The following is a 20768-nucleotide window of genomic DNA, read 5'->3' as shown; positions in this document are numbered from 1 at the left end:
TTAACCGACGGACGCTTAGACGTCGGTCGGAGTTTGCTGAACAGTTTTTCGGCTCTGATTTTGCTTATATTATGCCGTCGGATCCTCCGACTACACAAATTTCCAAAAAACGCAAAGAAAAGGACCGACACTCGCGGTCCGCGGTTTCGGCCGAAACCGCGGTTAAGCAAACCGCGAGTGTCTCGGTTTCGGCCGAAACCGAGCAAGCGGTCTTTTCTTCAGCCGAAACCATGCCTTCTACCGAGGCCTCTTCTAACCTGGCAGAATCAGCTTCTGAAACCCAACCTGCTGTTGTGGTTTCTCAGGAATTATCGGACACTATTCCCTTGGATGTATCTACCCCTGCACGTGGAGCTGCTAGGCCTCCTGCAGCCATGTCCATTAAGGCTTTTGCCAGGGCTAAAGCAGCTAAAGCTACTAAGACTGTGCCTGTTAAGCCCCCCTCACACAGGCCCAGCTCCAGTTCCCAAATGCTTTCTCTGGCAGAGGATCTCATTTCTTTAATTAGGGAATCCCAACCTCATCCAGACAGGGCCTCTCATCCACCTCCAGAGAAGAGACCTAGAGCAGAGCCCCCTGAGCCAGTGTCCACGGATGATTCCTCTGATGATTCAGACAATACAGACCCTCCAGAGGCTCCATATTCTCCTTACGAAGACTCTGATGCTGAAGAGTCTATTCCTTCTGCCTCTCCACCTGAGGAATTTTCCTTTGGGGAAACCTTACATGCCATGAGGGAACAATTTCAGTGGCAGGGCCAAGATTTCTCAGACTCCAGGAAAAGGCTTAGAACCTTTTTGCATTTACCACAACATAGGCCCTTAGCTATACCTCCAGTTCTTTCTGTTGTAGATGATGCATTTAATGATGCTTGTACTGCTCCTGATTCATTACCTCCAGCCCCTGCTAAGCCCGATAGGTTCTACAGGGTCCCGGACATGCATCACCATTTATACAAGGCTCCTTTTGCAGATCCCGAGACTATCTCCCAGGGGCCTAAGGCAGTAGCATCTACCTCTGCTAAAAATCCCCTCCCCTCTGAAAGGGAATCCAGGTCCTTAGAGAGATGGGGTAAAAAAGTATACACCTGTGCTACTCTGTCAGCTAGAGCCTTGAACTGTCAATTTCATATGATCCAATATCAGGAGTTTATGCTTGATCAGTTAACTAAAAAACTGTCCTCTGATGAACCTTTAGATAAGAAATATGTTCAGGAAATGGTACATAACATTCAGCAAGTTAGTAACCATTCTTTAAAATGCGGCTATGATGCACTGGAGGCTTCCTTTAGATCAGCCATGACTGGCACAGTTATCAGAAGGCATGCATGGCTGAAAGAACAGGCCTTACCGGACCATGTCAAATCAAAAATATTAGATGCTCCCATGGACAAGGTCAACTTATTTGGTTCTCCTGCACAGCAGGTACTGAAGAAAATGGAAGAGAAGGCAAAATCTGTACAAACAGTGAAAGACTTCTTACAGGTCCAACCTCCAAGGTTTAGCAGGAACTGGCCCTCCAAAAGTTGGTCCTTTCCAGACTCCTCTAAAGCACAGAGAGGCAGGAATATGCGTTCAAGAGGCAGAAATCAATCCAGGGGTGCCTACAGGGGATGCCAGTGGCAGGCAACAACCAGCGAGGCACAGACACAGCCACCACCACTGCAACAGGACAATCACAGTGACTTGGCTCTGGCACCGCCTACCAGGGAACAACTAGCAGCACCCTTAGGCGGAAAGCTAGCCTTATTTTCAAGGAACTGGCATTACATCACAAGGGACAAGTGGATTTTGCAAACTATAGACCAAGGTTACAGGTTTCATTTCCATACTCTACCAGGAAAAAGAGGGATGCCAAACCTACCACCAAATCAAAAGGCAGAAGCTCTAAAACAAATAGCTCAATTAGTAAGAATGAGAGCTGTGGAAAAGGTACCATCTATGGAACAAGGAAAGGGATTTTACTCCAGACTCTTCCTGGTACCAAGAAAAGAGAAAAAATGGAGGCCTATTCTCGACCTGTCCGCTTTAAACACATTCCTCATTGTTCCAAAATTCAAAATGCTGACCCTACAGCAGCTTCTTCCCATGCTGGGCAAGGAGTCTTGGCTGGTAACTCTAGATCTCAAGGAGGCATACCTGCACGTCCCCATACGACCAAATTGCAGAAGATACCTCAGATTTCTTGCAGGATCAGAGCATTATCAATTCTCAGCATTGCCCTTTGGCTTATCTACTGCGCCCAGAGTGTTCACGAAATGCCTGGCATCAGTAATCGCTCATTGCAGACTTCAGGGAATCCAAATTTATCCCTACCTGGACGACTGCCTGATACAAGCGGACACCAAAAACAAGCTAACAGAAGACTTACAAAGAGTCATTTACTTGCTACAAGCCCTGGGATATACAGTCAATATATAAAAAGTCAAGGCTGATACCATCCCAAAGAATAACCTTTTTGGGTGCAGAGCTGGACACGTCAAAGCAGATGGCATTCCTAACTGTGGAAAAGCAAGAACAACTTCCTCTCTACTTCTTGGCATTAACAAAACAGAACCATCTAACAGCAAGAAAAGTGCTGCAAGCCTTGGGCTTCATGGCATCCTGCATAATTCTGGTCCCTCATGCCAGACTGCATATGAGAAAGCTACAGTGGTATCTGAAGAATTTATGGTCTCAACACAAACACAGCCTAGAAACCAAAATTCCACTAATACCTTGCCTGAAGCAAGAGTTCCTATGGTGGGCTCAGGCCTGTCAAACAAACACAGGACTGCCCTTCTACAGCATTCAACCAAGCCAAACCATCACAACGGATGCCTCAGACCTCGGTTGGGGGGCTCACATGCTGGACAAGTGCATACAAGGCTTATGGACTCAAGACCAGCTGCACCTGCACATAAATCTAAAGGAAATGCTGGCAGTAAAATTGGCAATCCAGACATTCAGACCATTTCTCCAAGAAGGACATTTGATGATAAGAACAGACAACACCACAGTTATGTGGTACGTCAACAAACAGGGAGGCACACATTCATACCCTCTATGCCGGATGGCACTGGACCTATGGAATGTGACTCTCAGCTACAACATTCAGTTACAAGCAATTTTTGTACCGGGAAAAGAAAACATTCTAGCAGACATATTAAGCAGAACTACAACGGATGCCCACGAATGGATGCTGCACCCGGACATCTTCAAAGCCATCACAAGAAAATGGGGACTACCACAAATAGACTTATTTGCATCCCCACTCATTCACCAGCTAAAGAAATTCTGCACAAGGACGTACCACCCACTTGCTTGGAAGGTGGACTCCCTATCTTTCAGTTGGAAAAACCTGACAGCATATGCATTCCCTCCACTTCCTTTGATGCACAAGGTGCTATTGAAAATCAAAGAGGAACGTCCAAGGATCATTCTGATGGCTCCAGACTGGCCAAGACAACATTGGTACCCATTACTGAGGAGCATGTCTCGGGAACAAATGTGGACACTACCCCTGATACCACTGCTGTTAACACAGAACAACTACAACATCCTGCATCCAAACCTGAAAACTCTGCAGCTGACTGCCTGGAACATTACATAAGTGCAATTAACCCAAATTTATCCCAAAGGGTTAAAGACATTATCCTTGAGGCTCGCAGACCTTCAACAAGAAAGAATTATGCAGCAAAATGGAAAAGATATCTCATTTGGAGTACTGCAAAGGGAAAAGATGTGTCACTGGTAAACATAGCCAACATCCTGGAGTACTTGGCAGAGCTCTTCCATACAGGCCTGTCCTATTCTTCCATCAAGATACATGCATCAGCTATTTCGGCAGAATACAGCTTGGATCCTCCTGTCTTTTCACATCCTCTGCTCAGGCAGTTTCTGAGAGGAATTAAAAATGTAAAACCTCCTAGGAAACCACCATTGCCAACATGGGACTTGAACTTTGTGCTAGAAAAATTGACACTTCCTCCTTTCGAACCAGCAGCAACAGCAGAATTACAATTCTTATCCTGGAAGACTGCTTTCCTGCTGGCAATCACCTCAGCAAGAAGGGTTTCTGAGCTACAGGCATCAATGGCAGTGCAACCCTTCCTGATCTTCCATCAGGATAGAATGTCCATGAGAACAAATCCTACATTTATGCCTAAGGTGGTATCCAGAGTGTCCTTAAACCAGGCTATCCACCTACCTACATTCTTCCCAAACCCACAGAACAGGGGAGAAAGACTGTTGCATACCTTGGATGTACATAGACAATTGCGCTATTACCTGGACAGAACCAAGTGCAATAGAAAAACTGACCAGCTTCTGGTAGCATATGCAACAGAGAGGGAAGGAAAAGCAATTTCAAAGCAGACAATCTCCAAGTGGATAGGAAATTGCATTAGATTTTGTTACTCCTTCCATGGAAAGAAAACTCCAGAGAACATCAGGCCTCACTCCACAAGGGCTACAGCCACTACTACAGCTTTCTTATGAGGGGTGGCTACCAAGGACATTATAGAGGCTGCTACTTGGACCTCCGTGCATACATTTGCCAAGCATTATAATTTACCTCTATACTCTAGATCCCGAGCAGGTTTTGCCACTGCTGTTTTGCAAGGGATCCTAACTACACCATAATCTCCCTTTTTTCCTCCTCCCCTAGTTGGCTATGGTATTCTACCCATTTGTAAGGACTGCAGATGCATCCTTGAAGGACATAGTACAGTTTTGTACCTACCATAAATGTAGATGTCCGATAGGAATGCATCTGCAGTCAGGAATGCATCTGCAGTCAGGATTACCCACCCGCCTTCCCCTCTGTGGTTCTCCTAGGGTATTTGCCATCTTTTAGCTAGCTTGGGGGGGATCTATTATGGTGTATCTGTTTGTATATATGTACATACATGCTTATTTTATGTGTTTGCTCTCTACTTTTTGGAAACATTGGCATTTATCCAAATTTAGCCATCCAAGAGGGCACCTGGCATCTGCGGCAAGAAACACTGAGGAAAATGGCGTCGGCTGATGCCTTTATACCCGAAGAACTGCAGCTATGACGTCGGGTGAAGTGCGACACCAGCCGAAGCCAGACCCAGACTTTGGAATCCGGCCGACCGAAGGGCTGCCTGACGACAGGACAACCCATTTGTAAGGACTGCAGATGCATTCCTATCGGAAATCTACATTTATGGTAGGTACAAAACTGTACTTTTTATTTTGTACAGCCATTAGAAGAAAGTTAAAAATAGTTGCCTTAAAATATGAGGACATTTGCCACTTCTTATGGTTTTTTTTTTTTAATTTTTTTTTCATGATGCAACTTCTGAAATACGGATTGTACTGCATAAAGAAGGGTGGTGGTAGTTAGTCCTAGATGAATGTGGTCCATTTTTTTGGAATTTTTAATTCTTGCATTGTCATCAACAAGTGATGCTTGTCTAAAAGTCATAATTTGTGATATTTTTGATTGGTTTATTGCAAAAGGCTTCCTGCGGTAATTATTTTATATAAAAATATTTGATATGTATAATTTATTATAGAGTATTAAGATAGGAGAGATGAAGGAAGGGATGAAAAAATTGTGGGACCACTGAAGTATCATTTCTTTGCCAAAAGAACAGTATTGCACTAGTGTAATTAACAAAACCGTTAAGGTGTTCACTGTTATCACTGCTTCTGCATTTACCGTGATTGTTATTCTCGCTGCATTTCTGTCAGAGTGACATAGCAGCAGCAGTGTGTGTGTGTGTGTGTGTGTGTGTGTGTGTGTGTGTAACTCCCAGACTGTGAAAATTTTAAGAGCAGTATTATTTGCACAATTTAACAATTTCTTTCTAAATGTTGTGATGCATGTTTTGCGTGGTTAATAAAAACTAACATTCTGTGTTTTAGCCAAAACTGAACAGAAACCTGAAATCAAGACACCAAATTTTACAAAGGTAAAAGTCACAGACCTCTTCTACAGACTGGTAAGTATAACACTGGTAGTGTAATAGTTTAAGATCTGTTCAGACAAACCATATTAGATAGCAAGTTTATCTTTCATGTATTTAGTGCTGGGTACACCTTTAAATTAATTGTAACATGTGTACACTGCATATCTGTATACATTTTGGGACCATTATTTTCAGTGAAATTGTGCAATCTGAAATCACAGGACCTCTGCTGTAGGTGAAATGTTGGCATTTCCTATCCCACAACCCTTAGCTTGGCTATTATTTTGTTCTATTCATGTACACTGACAAAGTGCACCTGCTGCTGAAGCATGCCATGGTATCACATGTTGAACGGTGAGAGTGTATTACTCCCTGTGCCACTCATTTCCTTTCTACAACTTGGAAATTTTTATTACAACACTTGTAGTGGAAAAAAATTGTATGATAATTACAGAGTACAAGACATCAAATTATTTGGGTTTGCCAGATCATGACCCAAGATCCACACTGGCAGTGCCTCACTTATGTGAAAGAAAAACTTGATGTCAAGCGCTGTCACTAAGTACCAGTGATTTAATTTGGACAGCCAGAGATGCAGATGGGAAAAGCTACATGCCTATGTAGCATAGTGTAAGATGGCTGCTGTTGAGAATACCCAGTAAATGAGTGTCAAGATGGTTCCTTGTGGTCTGAAGGTCTTTTCCACAGAGTGAAGGCAAAAGTTTTAGAAAGCAGAAATTGGCCATTTTTTCTATTGGCTACCCTTTGACTAGCAAGGGATAAATCTCACATCTGTTGTCCACAGCAGCACATAACAGGCTGGTCAGAAGTGCATCCTGACAACCACTTTGGATTATATATCTTAAGTATTAATATCTCCAGCCATCTGAAAGGTCAACTAACCTGTCCAGTTGGAGCAGTCTATACAGTTCCTAGAGGATGCATGCCCACTGATACCTCACATCATCAGAACTCTCAGGATAGGCCTAGTAAATGAATGTTAGACAGATGTTCAGTTTTTCATGGGCTTTTATCCCTCTAGGTGATGATGAATATTCCCCATGGAACACTAGTGCTGCCAACATCAGGTGCTGTGCAGACTCATCCAGACATTGTACAGCCTTTGACCCCCATGGTTCTGTAAGTCATTGTGTTGTCAGCTGACCCCCATTATTCATTCTAGTGTGCATAGTCTCACCCACCCAGGATTTGATGTATTGTGAGGATCTTCCTCACATTCCAGGTCCAGAGTCTGAGTCTTAGAAGATTGAGGACCTTATTTATAAGACAGATAAGGCAAATGATTCTTCCCCCTCCCTGTACCTCCATTCAAATGACTCATTCTTTGAGGAAATCTTCTGAATGATGAAGCCCTGAATGGAATAGTTTGTGTCTCACTTATATATTTCCCAGGAATGTCTTCGTATCTGGTGAAGGGGGAATAAGGAACCCTAGGTCATCCCACCTGAGGAGTCATCATCAGCAGGCCCCTTTTTCCGTTTTTTTACATGGGGTCAGAGTATCATGTTAACTGCCACCATCTCTCTCGATTCAATGCCATACTCTTGCCTTCTTTGACAATCATGCCTGAGTGTTGCAGATCTTCTTTCACACAATCCAACCACCTTTTTGCTGGGCATCCTCATTTCCCCTTACCTTCTTCCTGTCTGTCCCAAATATTCTTCACCAGGTTGTCTTTTGCTTTTCTGCATGTGTCTGAACCACCATAATCTGTCCTTTTTGACCTTTACTGCAGTTGCAGCTAGATTTGGTTTCTACTCTTATGTCGTCATTTCTTTCTGTCCCACAGTGTGCATCCTACCACCCTTCTCAGGCACTTCTTTTCCATCATCTCTAGCTTCCTCGTCTGCTGTACCTTTACTGCCCAGGTTTCTGTGCCATACAGTAGTACTGGTCATACCACTGTCTAGTACAGCTTACTTTTTAGCTACATTGGCATTCTTCTGTCATAGGCTACACGTGAGATTCTATTCCAGTTGGCTGCATCCTTTCTGATTCTAGCTTTGACCTCTTCATTTAGATTTCCCTTCTCTTCAACCACCCCTCCTAGATACTTGAAACTATTTTACTTGTTCCATTATCTTCCCTTCATTTCTCAGCTTCTTCTGATTTCCCCCAGTTGCTGCCATTACCACTGTCTTATTTGTGCTTAGCTTCATCCCATGTGCCCTGAGTTTTGCATTCCATTTCCCTATCCTTTCCTGAAGTTCTTGCTTAAGAGTCTGCCTGTAATGCTACATTGTCTGCTTACAACAGTTTTGTTGATCTGTCCCCTCCGACCTGTTTGCTAATGTAGTCCTTCACCAGTATGAACAACAGTGGGCTCAGAGCTGATCCCTGGTGCACACCCATTCCCACTGGAAACTCGTTTTTGAGACCAAACACTGTTCATACTAGAGTTACTAGGTCCTTGTACATTGCCTTCACTAATTCTACCAATGTTTCTAGGACTGCGAACCACAGCAGTACTGCCCAAATTAGCTATCTTGGGCCCTTGTCATATGCTTTCTCCAACATCGAGTCAATTATGTTGCATCCTGATCTGAATCCGAACTGCTCATCTCGCATCTTACACTCTGGTAAAGTCTGTATCTGTTTATCAGTCACCCTCTCCAGAACTTTTATGCAGTGTGACAGGAGTCTGATATCTCTGTACTCCCCACAGTTGTGGATGTCCCCTTCCTTCTTGGACACAGGCATGAGTATGCTTATTCTCCAGTCATCTGGGATACACCTTTCTCTCCACACTGCTATGAGTACCCTCAGATGCCATTTCTCTCCATCTCACTCAGCATCGTTATCATATTTGCTCTGACCTCACCCTTGTCTGCTGCTTTTCCTGACTTAATTTTCCTTAATGCTATTCTTACTTCTTCTAGGGTGGGATCCTCCTCTTCTCTCATCGTAGGCTGTGTCTGGGACAGTACAGCTTCTGTGGGGTTTTCTTCATTCAGAAGGTACTGGAAGTACTCCTTCCATCTGCCTTTGACACCCTGTGTACTGATTGGCCACCTGAGGAAGTTATGAAGAAATATGCCATCACTGCAGCCTAGAAACATATCAGTAAAACTGTCTACTTCAAGAAGGTTGATGCTCTAAACACATATGAGTGAAACTATCTAAGCATCCTAGGACTGACTGCTGTGTGGTCTTTGCAGTCCATAAGTTACAGAGACCACAGCACCTTTTCCTCCTTACTCCTCATGATAAGAAGTCTGTCACCGCAGAGGATGGGCAAATCATCTGTCACATAGGAGCTCATATCCATCAGCCATTTGCCACACCATTCCAGGGTTTTAGTCCACCTTACTGGATCAGGATCAGAAACTACAGAAGCTGCCAGTTCTGCCGGATTCTGGATCCAAGAAATAGCTTCTAACATCCCTACTATAGCCCTTGGATTATATTTGGCCCACTGAAAATTTGACAGTACTGACATTCTGGCTAGCTTAGCACATTATGATATGCGCCAGCAGAGGATGGTGTGGCTGGGGCTGTCTTTCTCAAGGCTGTACTTTGGTAGTAGCTGCCCCCTTTGCAGGAAGGTCATATGTGTTCAGACCTCTCTGGACATGGTAGAAGACTTTCAGAAGAGAAAACAGGTTTTGAGCATCGTGATGGGCCTTTATATGATCCCCAGGCTCCTGTGCTTCTCATGGTCATGCAGTTTGCATGGTTTCCTTATTCTTTTTCAAATTAGTTCTCCTAATATTTTGTGATGTTCATCTTAGTGCTATAGTACTAAGTCTTGAGACTTCCGCCATGCTGCAACCTGGCACTAGCCCTAATACCAAAATCTTTCACCATCTCCCAGCCAGCAGATATCCTTGCCAGCTAACAGGAAATTCCTTAAGATTCTAAGAGCAGGATAAGTAATTTCTTACCATTCTTTCACTGAACTGCACTTATAATTGTGCTATACAGTTGATCTACTACATTTTGCACTTATAAAGCTTTTTTATTGTTTCTCAGCATTTATGTACTGTTTTATACTGTTTTAACTGTATTTTTCATTGCTAGATACAGGTTCATTACTCTAATTGCATGTTTACTGAATTACTTAACTGTAAAGTGCTTTTTCATACCGAGAGTTGTATTTTCTGTTTGTGAGTGCTCTATCTGAGCTATTCTGTGCATTTTTGATTGTTTGAGGTTTCTGTGTTCTACAGCTAGGAACTGTAATAGTGTGCATTACTATATTTATTTATTTTTTATTTTATTTATTTTATTTATTTACCGGGATAGTCCGACTGGACACAGGTCCATTTACAGTGGAGGCCCAGGGAGAACAGCTCCATACATTTTAAGTCCAGTTTACAATAAGTTCACACATCAAATGTTCAGACATAGATTATGTACAATTTTTGATAAGTTCAGCACATTACAATAAGTTCACACATCAAATGTTCAGACATAGATTATGTACAGTTCACAATAAAGTTCAACAGATTGAAGTAATTGTTATACAGTGTCAAACAGAAATACAATATAATATATATATCAGACAGTGAGATTAGGAATTGTGGTGACAAGTGATATGTTTAAATGTTATGTGATGCATGGGCATATCCATTTATTCATAAGGTGGACTTATAGAGAGCATTGGCCGATGTAGCAGAGGTAAGGGTAGGGGGAAGGTTATTCCAGTTTCTTGCTATGCTGTGGGAGAATAGGGCTTGTCCTGCAGAGTTGTTGGCTTTAGAGATGGACAGTATGTTTTTTCTGAAGAGCGTAGGGGACGATTTGATGTGTGCTTGGTTAGTAACTGACTAAAGAGATGGGGTTTTGAGTGGATAGTTCAAAATATTGTATACAATTGTTAGTTGATGATAGTTGAGTAGTTGGGGTAGTCCTAGCCATTGCAGTTTGCACAGTGCATGACAGTGGTGTGATTTGTAGTTGGATTTAGAAGCGAATCTGGCGATTTTTATTGTAGCATGACTGAAGTTGTTCAAGGTCCTGTTTTCTTATGTGGGTAAGGATCAGAGCGGCGTACATTAGAGTAGATAGAAGGTGTGTTTGGGCAAGTGTCACGTGTGCTTGGTCAGTTAGGAATTTTGTGTCTATATAGTGTCCCCAATTTTTTGTGGACACTTTTTATGGTTTGTGCTATATGTACATCAAACAGTAGTTTGTGTCTATTTCCACGCCAAGGAGTTTGGTATGGTTTGTGGGTGAGATGTTGGTGCCATTTTTGGCAGTGATTGTAAAAGATTGGTTGATAGATTTAGATTTGTTAGGTGTGAAAATGAGTAGTTTGGTTTTGTTGGGATTAAGGATTAGTTGAATCTGGGTAATCCAGTTTTATACCGAGGTGAAGGAGTCTTGAGTAAGTTTTTGAAGGGTTGTAAGTGATGGTGCAGAGCAGATGAGAGTGGAGTCATCTGCAGACTGTATGAGTGAGGCATTTTGGGTGGAGGTATGGAGGTTGTTAGTGAAAATGGAAAAAAGTAGTGGTCCTAATATTGAACCCTGTGGAACTCCTATGGTTGTAGGGAGTAGTGGTGATGGTGTATTCTGCCACTGAACAGACTGCTGTCTGTCTGATAAGTAGCATTTAAACCATGCTATAGTGGAAGGGGCAAAGCATAGGGAGGACATGGAATCCAGTAGCTTGGTGTGTGACACCATGTCAAATGCCTTGCACAAGTCTAGAAATATTGCTGATATGAAATTGTTGTTGTTTCTGTGTAGGTTCGCTATGTTTGTAAAGGTCAGAAGAGCGGTAGTAGTGCTATGGTGTTGTCAGAAGCCGTGTTGAGTGGGTGACAGGAGGTTGTTAGAGTTTAGAAACTGCACAACTTGGGAGTGTATACACCTTTCAAGTATTTTGGATAAGGGGGGGTAGGATGGCTATTGGTCAGTAGTTGGAGAACTCATGAGAGTTTCCTCCTTTGTGAAGAGGGATAATGTTGGATACTTTCCATAGTGTAGGGATGTAGGCTTCCTGTATGGAGTGGTTTATCAGGATAGATACTGGGTATGAGAGGGAATCAGCTGCCATTTTTAGGAAGTCAGCAGGTAGGTTGTCTGCAGCAAGGGTGATGGGTTTGAGTTTTTGTAGTTTTCTAATAGTAGCGGTGGGGACAGGAGAGAGTGTGAAAGAGGGGATATTGTTAAGGGGCTTGCTCGGTGGGTCTGGGTGGCAGGTTTTGGGGATCTGAGAGGACAGTGATAGAATTGTTTGAGTGAAATGTTGGTTAAATTGGGATGCAATGTCTGTGGTGTTATTATTGGTGCTGGGAGTTGGGGTGGATTTTTTTCCAGGGTTGAGTAGGGAGTTGATGGAATTCCACAATTTTTGTGGGTCTCTTGTGTGCTTGGTTTGGCGGGTGAGGAAATAGTTTTGTTTATCGAGTATGGTTTGTCTTTTTGCTTGGTTTCTTAGTTTTTGGTAGTTTTGTTTGGTTACGTTGGTGTTGTCTTTTTTCCAGGCTCTCCATGCTCTATCTCTGGCTTTTAGTAGGGCTCTTGTGTCCCTGCTTAGCCATGGAGAATAGTTTGACTTGACTCTGATCTTTCTAATGGGTGCAGCTGAGTTGAGGATGCTAGTGAAAGTGTTATTGAAGTAGTCTACGGCTTGGTCTAAGTCTAGTGTTAGTAGTGGATTCCAATTACAATGTTTTAGGATGTGGTTTAGTTCCTGTGTATTTAGTTTTCTTTTATCTCTGACTTGTCTAACGATAATAGGGTTGGTTATGTTAGAGCGTTTTCGCAAGAGGAATGTAGGGAGGTGGTCACTGAGGGTGTCTGGTAGACATCCAGTGTGATAGTAATGTTTTGGGTAGTTTACTGGTGTCCAGTCTAAGATTGATTGCTTGTGTGATCTTTTGTCTACTCTAGTAGGTTCTTGAATGAGCTGGGTAAAGCCATAGAGAATAATATGGATGGTGGGGTTGTTGGAGTTGCAGGCTAACCAGTTTGTGTTTAAGTCACCTAAGAGAATGGTTTCATTGGGAAGTTTGACTGAGATCCATTGTAATAACTTTTCTATTGTGGGAGAGTTGTTGTCTGGGGGGGATGTAACTGCAGATGTTAAGTTGTCTATCTCGCCTTTGTTCTTGCTGTTTGGGTTCGGAGCCGATCATCGGCTCTGACTCGGCCATCTTCTATAGCTCGAGAGCTGTTTACTGGCTCGAGGCCACCCCTTATCCCAGAATGCCCAGCGTCAGCTACCCATATCTCGTTTGCTGCTTAAGCTGCGAGGTTGCTTCCTTACTAGCTCAAGCTTAGTATAATCTTTTTGATATTATATATTGTTTTTTCTTGAAAGTTTGTCAAGTAATTGTCTTTTTAGTATATAGATAATATTTCTTTATCCCTTTTTCGCGTTTTAGTATATTTTAGCTTTGTTGGCCGTCACTCCATAACTCTCAGGCCTTCTGTTCCCTTGAACTCGTTTAAATTAGAGAGCCCCCCCAGGAGAGCCATTTAAATTAGAGGCTTTCCTACTATTCTTTAACTGTAAAAAAAAAAAAAAAAAAAAAAAAACCTCTATTTGTTCTTGTTTTTATAGTATAGTTTTTCATTATTTGTTGTGTGGTGGTTGTTACTAAAGATACTAAGGTATCTGGCTTCAAAAAGTGTGACTCATGCTGTCAGAAAATATCTCTAACAGATGGGCAACACTAGTTGTGTTTATTGTTTGGGTGCTGTTCACCTGCTGGACTCCTATTCTATATGTCATGCTTTTAGTCCAAGGGTACTGCAGGAGCGCAAAAACAAATGAATCCTTCAGGCATTATTGAAGCCTCAGGATTTTCCGGCTAAAAGTACTCAGCCAGCGAAATCCTCTAAGTCTGTCAAGCCGTCAGCTCCACCTTCGGAGCTGACTTCTTTACTTGACCAACCAAGTATGTCGGTACCGGCTGGCACCAACAAGACAACTCCTCCATCAGCTTCATCTGCTATTTCGGAGCCGTCTCGGACCCATAAGAGACTGAGGTCGCCATCCTTGGAGTCCATCCACTCGGCACCACAGTCACCTTTATTACAGAGTGAACATAGCAATCATTCTTCCCACTCATCTCGATCCTCTAGATTATCGGATCATAATGTAGAGAGAGTAGTAAGTAGGTTGCTTAAGTCACAGGCACTGGCAAAAATTCTGTCCATCCAACCTCAACAGGTATCTGCTCCATCCGCCTCTATTTCTATTCCTCCTCCGACTACTTTTAGCTCGGAGCTGGAGACAATGGATCCGCAGGAAGTAGAACCGTCGGCGCCGATCATAATTTCTCCTTTGGTTCCGACGTCTGCTCCGATTACCTCGATTGTACCTTCTATAGAGGGATCTGGGCGCCGAGGCTGTCTCGTCAGCTCCAAGGGGGGAGTGGCATCGGACCCTTGTCCGACCCCATTCTCCCCCTCGGTACTTCGGCGCAGGTGAGCTCGGCTCCAACATCGGTCTCAGAGCCATCATCCTCAATGCGGAGAAAACCTCCTGTTCCTTCGGAGCCGGAGGTTTCTCTGCCTAGAGGACGGGACGCCTTCGAGGTCATGCGGAGTGTGCTGTCCCCCGAGACAGCTCTACTGCCAGCTCCTCCCCCTGTGGTGTCTGTGCCAACCACTACTCCTCCTCCAGACCCCAAGCATAGGGGAACCTATGCCTCAGGACACCCCATTGGGTGATCCCTCTTCTTCCGAAGCCAAAGCCTGCCCTGATCACTCGGAGGAGCCTCCCCGGAAGAAGAAGTGCAAGAGTAAGCACATAGACTCCCCTGAGTCTGTCACTTCAGATACAGACATGGATGAATCGGAAGAGTCCCCAAGGTCTCCCTCTGAAGATGTTTCCTTTTCGGACATCCTTGAAATGCTTAAGTAGAGGAGGGACTGGACTTCCCTAGCCCCTACCGAGGATGGACTGGACTTCCCTAGCCCCTACCGAGGATGAGTCTGTATACCTGGACGCAGTCAGTTCCTGACCTTCCACCTCCTGGGTATCTCCTCCTTTCGATCCACTCATGTCTGTATTAGCTCGAAAGGCTTGGTCAGCTCCAGATTCTGTAGAACCTACTCTGAGGATACTAAATAAATTCATTACAGCCCCCCAGGACAAGCAATTCCTCTCCTAAGGTGGTGTGCCCTTTGATGCCATGGTGGTAGCAGCAGCCACCAAGAAAGAGTTAGCAGAGACTTCTTCATCTGTTCATCCTCCGAACAAAGAGTCTCGGACGATGGACAGATATGGAAAGCGAATGTTTGCTTCAGCGACCTTTTCAATGAGGTCCCTGAATTATTTATGCCATTTTACACATCTTCAAAGGGATCTCCTGAAAGAGCTTGGAGATACCTTTCAAGATCCTACAGCTGAGGGAGCACCAGCCAAAGTAGCTTCTCAACTTGCGACTCTTAATTCCATAGTTAACTCCTCCGTGAGGCTGATTTCCTATGCAGCCGATGGAGCGAGCAGAGCCGCAAGGTCAGGCGTGGCTCTCAGGAGACATGCTTGGATGCAGCTGTGTCAATTTGTGGAACCCTTTTGAGCGTCCTTCACCAATACTCCCTTTGATGTCTCTTTTCTCTTTGGGCCTCAGGTGAAAGACACATTGACCAGGTGTGAACAGGGAGGTAAGACTCTCTCTGCCGTGGGAGTCCATTTTTCCACTCCTTCCAGACCTTATACCAAGAGTCAGAAGAGTGGAAAGATGTGGTTCCGAAAATCCAAGGGACCCTTGCCTGACACACGTGGTGATTTTTCCTCCAGGGGCAAAGGGGGAAACAACAGTAACAGACACTGCCCCCGTGGCAGAGGGGGACAGCAAAACCAGGGTGATAGAGAAACTTTCTCTGCCAAACCCTTCCAGCATCCCAGAAGGGTTGCCCAACAGCTCATCTCTGGAGGCAGTCGGGGAAGACGTTCGCTGTACCCAAATGCCTGGCAAAATATAACGAGACAGATGGGTACTATCCATCATATCTGGAGGTTACAAAATTCCCTTCCATCAATCCCCCATAGAATCAAAAAAGCCCATCCCAGATGTCCCACCCAATCTAAGGGATCAAGCAGTCACAGAAGTTTCAAGACTGCTAGAAAAAAGAGCCATTCAAGAAGTCCCCGCAGACCATCTAGGATCCGAACTTACTCAAGAGTCTTTTTAGTACCAAAAAAGACAGGGGACTGGAGACCAATACTGGATCTCAGCAGATTGAACAAATCTGTACAAAAAGAAAAGTTCCAGATGGTGACACTTCAGTCCATTTTCCCTTTTCTGGGTGAGGACAATTGGATGTGCTCGATAGATCTTCAGGACGCGTACTACCATATCAAGATGGACAGATGCTCCAGGAGATTTCTTCGCTTCTGGGTAGGGGCCAGTCATTACCAGTTCAGAGCTCTGCCCTTTGGTCTCACCTCAGCCCCCAGGGTGTTCACCAAGTGTATGGCAGTAGTCACGGCTCACCTGAGGTGTCAAGGATTCCAGGTGTTCACCAAGTGTATGGCAGTAGTCACGGCTCACCTGAGGCGTCAAGGATTCCAGGTGTTTCCCTATCTAGACAACTGGCTCCTGACTGCTACCACCAGGCGTCAACTTTTAGAGGCACGGGATTATACAATCACATCATGCACTCAACTAGGCATTACAGTAAATTTCGAAAAATCTGCCTTGTTGCCCTGTCAGTCTATTACATACATAGGATCAGAATTAAACACAGAAGAAATGTTTGCAAGATTACCACAGGAAAGAGTTTCCACTATTCGTCAAGTGTTAATTCTAATGCACAGCAAAAGGGTTCAAGTCGGACATGTCCTCCAAGCTCTCAGCTCCATGGCAGCCTGCAGTTCTTCTTGTCCCATTAGTGCGTTTCCACATGAGAATCCTTCAGTGGCTTCCTTTCACGCAGTGGTCTTTCCAGGAACTACCCATGTCTCACATGATCCTGATCACAGAAACATGCAGAAGGCACCTTTCTTGGTGGATGGTTTCCCCACTAGTAATTCAGGGCAGACCCTTTATACAACCCCCTCCGGTAGCCACAGTGACCACAGACACCTCCCTGATAGGGTGGGGGGGCATTATCTAGGCAGGACAGTCCAAAGCACTTGGCAACCTCACGAGTACCATCTGCATGTCAATATCCTAGAAATGAGAGCGGTTCTCCTAGCATTGCAAGCCCTTCAAGACTCTCTTCCTTCCGGGACCATTGCAATCCAAACGGACAACATGTCAGTGGTGTGGTACATCAACAAATGGGGCGGGACCAGGTCTTACCCCTTATGTCGAGAAGCACTCAGAATGTGGCAATGGGTGATTTCCTCCCAACGTTTTCTGATAGTAATGCACATCCCTGGGAAATCCAATGTTATAGCGGACAGGCTCAGCAGAGCTATCCTCATGCCTCACGAGTGGTCTCTGAATCAGGAAGTTGCGGATCTTATCTTCCACAAATGGGGACAGCCTTGCTGTGACCTATTTGCCACTCCTCTCAACAACAAATGCAGCAGCTACTTCTCCCTACTTCCTCTTCCAGGTCATATAACCAGAGATGCTCTAGTACATGATGGGCCTCAGGGACTTCTTTACGCTTTTCCCCCTTTTCCCCTAATTCCAAGACTCATACAGAAAGCAAAATCGTTGGGTTGCAAAATGATCGTCATTGCCCCATATTTACCTCGACAAATATGGTTCCCGTTCCTACACCTCCACCTTCTGGATCAACCATGGATTCTGGACCCGGTTCCAGATCTGCTGATTCACCCATCAGGCGGGTTGCACCACTCCCTTCAAACTCTCCAGCTCACAGCTTGGTTACTCTACTTCCAACCTTAGCCAGGCTTTCCAATATCTCCCGAGCAGTCCGTGATATTATTGTTTCCTCACATAAGTCTACTACGAGGAAAACACATGCTAGTAAATGGAAACGGTTTTCTTACTGGGCAGAATCTAGAAATTTGGATCCTTTCTCTGCCCCAATCCATGAAATTCTTGAATTTCTAACACAGCTTTTTCACTCTGGTGCGGCTTCCACTACCATTAGAGTTACAACTAGCTGCCATTTCTAATTTTCATATCGGTATGTTTAATTCTAGCATAATGTCTCATAAGCCCTGCAAAGCCTTTATGAAAGGAACATCTCTTCTTAGACCCCCAGTTAGAGATCCTCCCCCTCCTTGGGATCTCAATTTAGTTTTAGCCTCCTTAATTTTGCCTCCCATTGAACCGGCAGCATCGTGCCCTTTAAAATTTCTTTCTTGGAAGACACATTTTCTGGTTGCTATCACTTCAGCTTTACGTGTCTCAGAACTTCAAGCACTATGTGTTCGTCCTCCTTACCTGGTGTTTCACAAGGACAGAGTTTCTCTGAGGACCAATCCAGCCTTTATTCCTAACGTCTGCTCAGAGAACAATTTAAATCAATCCCTAGATCTCCCAGTTTTCTTTCCTAATCACAACAACAAGGCAGAATACAAGATCCACCAATTGAATGTACACAGACAATTGTGTTTTTACCTCCATAGAACTAAGGAACTAAGAAAGTCAGACCAGTTATTTATTTCTTATGCTTTCAACAAACAAGGTCTTCCAGTTTCTAAAGTGACCTTATCCAGATGGTTATCTGATACTATTGCCATTATTTATCAATTACGAAATAAAGAGCTGCCAGCTAAACCAAAAGGTCATTCGACTAGAGCATTAGCCACCTCTGTAATGTTTCAGTCTAGGTTGCCCATAGACTCAATCTGTGCAGCTGCCACTTGGGCAAACCCCCACACTCTTATCTCTCATTACAAGGTAGACATGGTCTCCTGGAGCAGAGCTTGCTTTGGTTCTACTGTTCTGAAGAGTTTGTTCCAATGAGCCACCCGGGATTTTAGGTGCTAGGGATGCTGCCCCAACCAACAAGAATGAAGGCGAGATAGACAACTTAACATAAAGAAGTTATGTACCTACCATAACGTTCCATGTTAGTTGTCTTCATCTCGCCTTCCTTCTTACATCCCTCCCTCCTTCCCCTTTCCTAGAGGATTGTGAGGAGTTCCCTTTTGTTTTCACTGGCTGAGCATCTTTTATTACTTCACATGCCAGGTAAATCTATAACTCTTCTCTTGTTTAGGTGTATTGGACAACCAGTTTTAGTAACTGGTTACTCTACTAATGTCTAGTGTGCGCTATCACAAACGAGATCTGGGTAGCTGACGCTGGGCATTCTGGGATAAGGGGTAGCCTCAAGCCAGTAAACAGCTCTCGAGCTATAGAAGATGACCGAGTCAGAGCCGAGGATCAGCTCCGAATCCAAACAGCAAGAAGGAAGGTGAGATGAAGACAACTAACATGGAACATTATGGTAGGTACATAACTTCTTTTTAATGTTGATTTTCTTTGTGGTGTTTATGGCTAGAGTTGAGATTACAGTTTCTGCATTAGGAAATGCTGGGGGTGGGATTTCTAGGGGTTTTACTATGAGTGTGTTTTTAAAGAGTATGGCTAATCCTCCTCCCTTTTTGTTTGCCCTCTCCTGCCTTATAATGTTATATCCTGGTGGAAGAATTTCTTTGTTTTGGATGTTGGGTTTTAGCCAGGTTTCAGTGATAGTATATCTGAGGAGTAGTGAGTTATGAAGGCTTGGAAATCAGGAAGTTTGTTTGTCAGACTTCTGGTATTTTATGTTGATGATTAGTAAGTCTGACTTTTGTTTGGGTGGGAGTAGGGGGGTTGCTTGGCCCTGGATTTGGGTGGATGTCTCCTGATATTAGCAGTTTTCTTGTAATCAGTAATGTGTTTTATACTTTGTGTTGTTTTATGTGGTATTTAACTCATATCTTAGAGGTATGTGTTGTTGTTAGTTGTGTTTTGTAGATGTATAACATTAAGCTGTCTTGAAATAGTGTAGCTGTAATGGGGAAATGTGTGCGGGTGTTTGGTTTAGTGTATGCTTGTGTTGCATGGTGATTTGTATTATGTAGTGAGGTGATAGAATGAATGGATGTGAAATATGTTAAAGTTATCAGGGCTAGTAGTAGGCCTCCTAAGATGGTTTTCATTTTGTTGTACCTAGTATTGTAGGAAGATGTGAGAGGAGGTAGGTGTAAGTAAGGCGGGTGTGGTAGTAAAGTGAGAGGCTAGGAGTGTGTTTGGTAATTGAAATGAGAGTGCGTGGGAGAGGACATTGGCTGTTTTTGGTTAGGGGTGTGGTTTGGGTAAATAAATGTAGAGGTGCTGGGGGGGGTGGGAATTGTGGGTAGGGTAGGGGAGCGGAGTGAGCCTGAAGGGCGAACGGAGCAGGGCAGAGCCATGAAGTGGTGTATCAGGAGTTAATCAGTTTGTTCAGTGAGTTTGTGCACTGGACAAATCTCCCAGGTAAGTAGTACCCTTTACCTTTTAATTTTCTTTTGGGGACACTGTTAATAGTGCTACAATCCTACCCGTGTTCTGGGATAGATTCCACTTACAGGTATTACTAAAGGGAGTTAAATAGTTATTTTTGTTAGAGAGGTTGGTTCTTATTATATACAATTGAATACTGGAGCTTAGATCTGCTCGTTATGAATGAGCAGGGAGATTTTAAGCTCTGTTTTGCTGCCATCTAGTGGCGTAGAGGGGAAATATCCATTAAAAGTACTAGTGTACGTTGTTTTAGAAAAACTAGAGAAAAAAAGAAATACGTTGGGAGTGGGGGGTGGACAGCCTTGGGGTAGTTCCGCGAGTGTGCTGTCCTCTTACAGACTTCTATGTCTAAAATATTTAAAAAAAAATATTAATCAAACTTAATTATTAATCAAAATCAAAAGGCTGTAACCTACACTGTGTGTTTTGAAGGATGCGTCCTTTGGGAGGCTTGTTTGGCTACTCTGTACTTATTGTAGAGTTTCCAGGTGGGGGGAACA

General features: G+C 43.8%; 1 protein-coding gene across 1 annotated transcript in view; it reads left to right on the top strand.

Annotated features, from left to right (window-relative positions):
• Nucleotides 1–20768, top strand: part of RHPN1 (rhophilin Rho GTPase binding protein 1) — a 1554789-nt gene that overhangs the window by 1375943 nt on the left and 158078 nt on the right. The window contains exon 12 of the mRNA XM_044067337.1: nucleotides 5877–5953. Coding sequence (XP_043923272.1) covers nucleotides 5877–5953 — 77 coding nt within the window. The remainder of the gene's footprint in view (nucleotides 1–5876; nucleotides 5954–20768) is intronic.

Source organism: Protopterus annectens, chromosome 3.part1 (genome assembly GCF_019279795.1).
Source record: "Protopterus annectens isolate FY-2018-M chromosome 3.part1, PAN1.0, whole genome shotgun sequence".
Taxonomy (NCBI): Eukaryota; Metazoa; Chordata; order Ceratodontiformes; family Protopteridae; genus Protopterus; species Protopterus annectens.
Note: the sequence above shows the minus strand (reverse complement) of the source record. Positions and strands in the feature narration are given on the sequence as shown.